This window comes from Branchiostoma floridae, chromosome 2 (assembly GCF_000003815.2).
Source record: "Branchiostoma floridae strain S238N-H82 chromosome 2, Bfl_VNyyK, whole genome shotgun sequence".
NCBI lineage: Eukaryota > Metazoa > Chordata > Leptocardii > Amphioxiformes > Branchiostomatidae > Branchiostoma > Branchiostoma floridae.
In genome coordinates this window covers 34,409,139-34,411,094 of record NC_049980.1, presented here as the reverse complement: position 1 = coordinate 34,411,094, position 1,956 = coordinate 34,409,139, and the positions used below count along the sequence as shown (strand labels likewise).

The 1,956-nt window shown below is 43.6% G+C and overlaps 1 protein-coding gene across 2 annotated transcripts in view; it reads right to left on the bottom strand.

Annotated features, from left to right (window-relative positions):
- LOC118409873 (ras-specific guanine nucleotide-releasing factor 1-like) overlaps positions 1 to 1,956 on the bottom strand; it is a 24,061-nt gene that overhangs the window by 17,185 nt on the left and 4,920 nt on the right. For both annotated transcript variants that reach the window (XM_035811241.1, XM_035811242.1), the window contains one exon: positions 253 to 390. In XM_035811241.1, coding sequence (XP_035667134.1) covers positions 253 to 390 — 138 coding nt within the window. The remainder of the gene's footprint in view (positions 1 to 252; positions 391 to 1,956) is intronic.

Below are 1,956 nucleotides of genomic sequence, written 5' to 3'. Positions count from 1 at the left end.
GTTATGGTTATGGTTAGGGCTAGTGTTAGAGTTAGGATTAGAGCTAGCGTTAGGGTTAGGGTAAGGGTTAGCGTTAGGGTTAGGGTTAGGGGTAGGGTTAGGGCTAGGGCTAGGGTTAGGGTTAGGGTTAGGGTTAGGGTTAGGGTTAGGGTTAGGGTTAGGGTTAGGGTTAGGGTTAGGGTTAGGGTTAGGGTTAGGGTTAGGGTTAGGGTTAGCGTAAGGGTTAGGGTTAGGATAAGTGTAACGCCCTACCTGATGTGGAGAAACTCCCGTCCGAGACTCTGAGGTTGGCGGAGCCTGCTGTGGCGGCGGCGAACGCGACCACCGCTGAAGAGGTGGATCGGCGTCTGGACGGGCGTGATGACGTCACCACCACGCCGGGGGCACTCTCTGCGTGGGCGACACCACATTTGCATAATCTGCCATCAAACGCTCGTGCGTAAGTCTAGCGGCGATGCGAGCAACACGCCAAATATGGATGCTACAAATTGCACTGAATGCTGTACTGTAATATTATTTCGTAAGAGGAACCTATACTATGATATCGTAAGAAGGAGATGAACCATTCTTTTACCAATTTTACAAACACTGCACATTTTGAAGTCAATAAAATTGCGTATCCCTAAAGGCATATGAATTTTAGAATAAAAAGATAGTCATTTGGAAAATTTCAAAACGTTAGCACACTGTTAGAAGATGAAAGAGATATGAGAGTGCCGGTACTTTTGAGTTGCGGTAAATTTGGTTTAATTTGGATTGCCACAAAACAATGTCTCGTTTTATGACTACGATTTCTGCTTATCTCTATTTCTTTAACGTGACAATCATTTGTATCATATAAGCTGATCTGGACGTGTGGCTCTATCTTTTACCTAAAAAAGTGTTTGTAGTAAAATGAAAACAAAATGTTCACTTTCCCAAAACTCTACTTTGATATTGAGTTCATATATACAAGTTTTCCCTCAATCAAAAAATTGCTTTGTTGCATATTATAGTTTCTAATCTGTATTATCTTTTTTTATGTGGGCGAAGCCACACATATAGTTTTCTTACAAGTATTTCACCGGAAATCAGAAACAAATGGAAGCCTCCATGTACTCCATGTTTCAAGCTTTTTGATTGGCCTAAAGTCGCACTTTCTCGGTTGTACGTCAGAGGTGAACCTATCAACGCGCAGGACACAATCGGCATCCATTTTGATAATAGCCAATCAAAACTCAGAAAAATGGAAGCTGTTAGCAAATACTCCGCGTTCCCAGCTTTTTGATTGGCCTAAATTCAGACTGTCTCGGGTGTACGTCAGAGCTGGACCTATCAACGCAGAGAACACAAAATGTCATTCGGCATCCAGTTTTATAATAGCAGCTGAGACGCGGCAGTAAATCGGCCATGCATTCGACCAAACAGGCGCTCAAGGAAGAAGTTGCCCGCCACGGAATGAACAAGATTGATAAATTTGCACAGAAAAACATTAGCTTCAGAAAATGGGTCCTTGGAATCTTGCAAATTAAACAGTGAACGGACGTGTTCAAGCTACGCATTGCATTTGTATACATGTACCTGTTAAAATGCCGGCAATAACGTTGCGGCAAGCTTGGCCGAATGGCTAAAGCACCAGCTACTCTTGCGCTTTTTTCGCTAGGTCAACCCTGGTTCGATTCCGGGCGGGAACAACTTTCTTTTAGTTGTCCTTTTTTTTTTCTTTTTTTATATTTACAACAATTCTATCTTGCAAACAGAGCATCGTTCAGTTTACACGCCTTTTTATTTATTTTTTAATTGCCCTCAAAAGACGGCGTTTAAACGGTCGGACGGTCCATGTGGGGAGGGGGGCTCGTCAACGCCTCGGACCATACCGGCAGCCAAATACTGTATCGTCGATGTCTGTCGCCTGCGGCGTTAAAGTCAATTTGGAATGGAGGCTACGGTACGGTACCGGACCTGAACCTGATCATG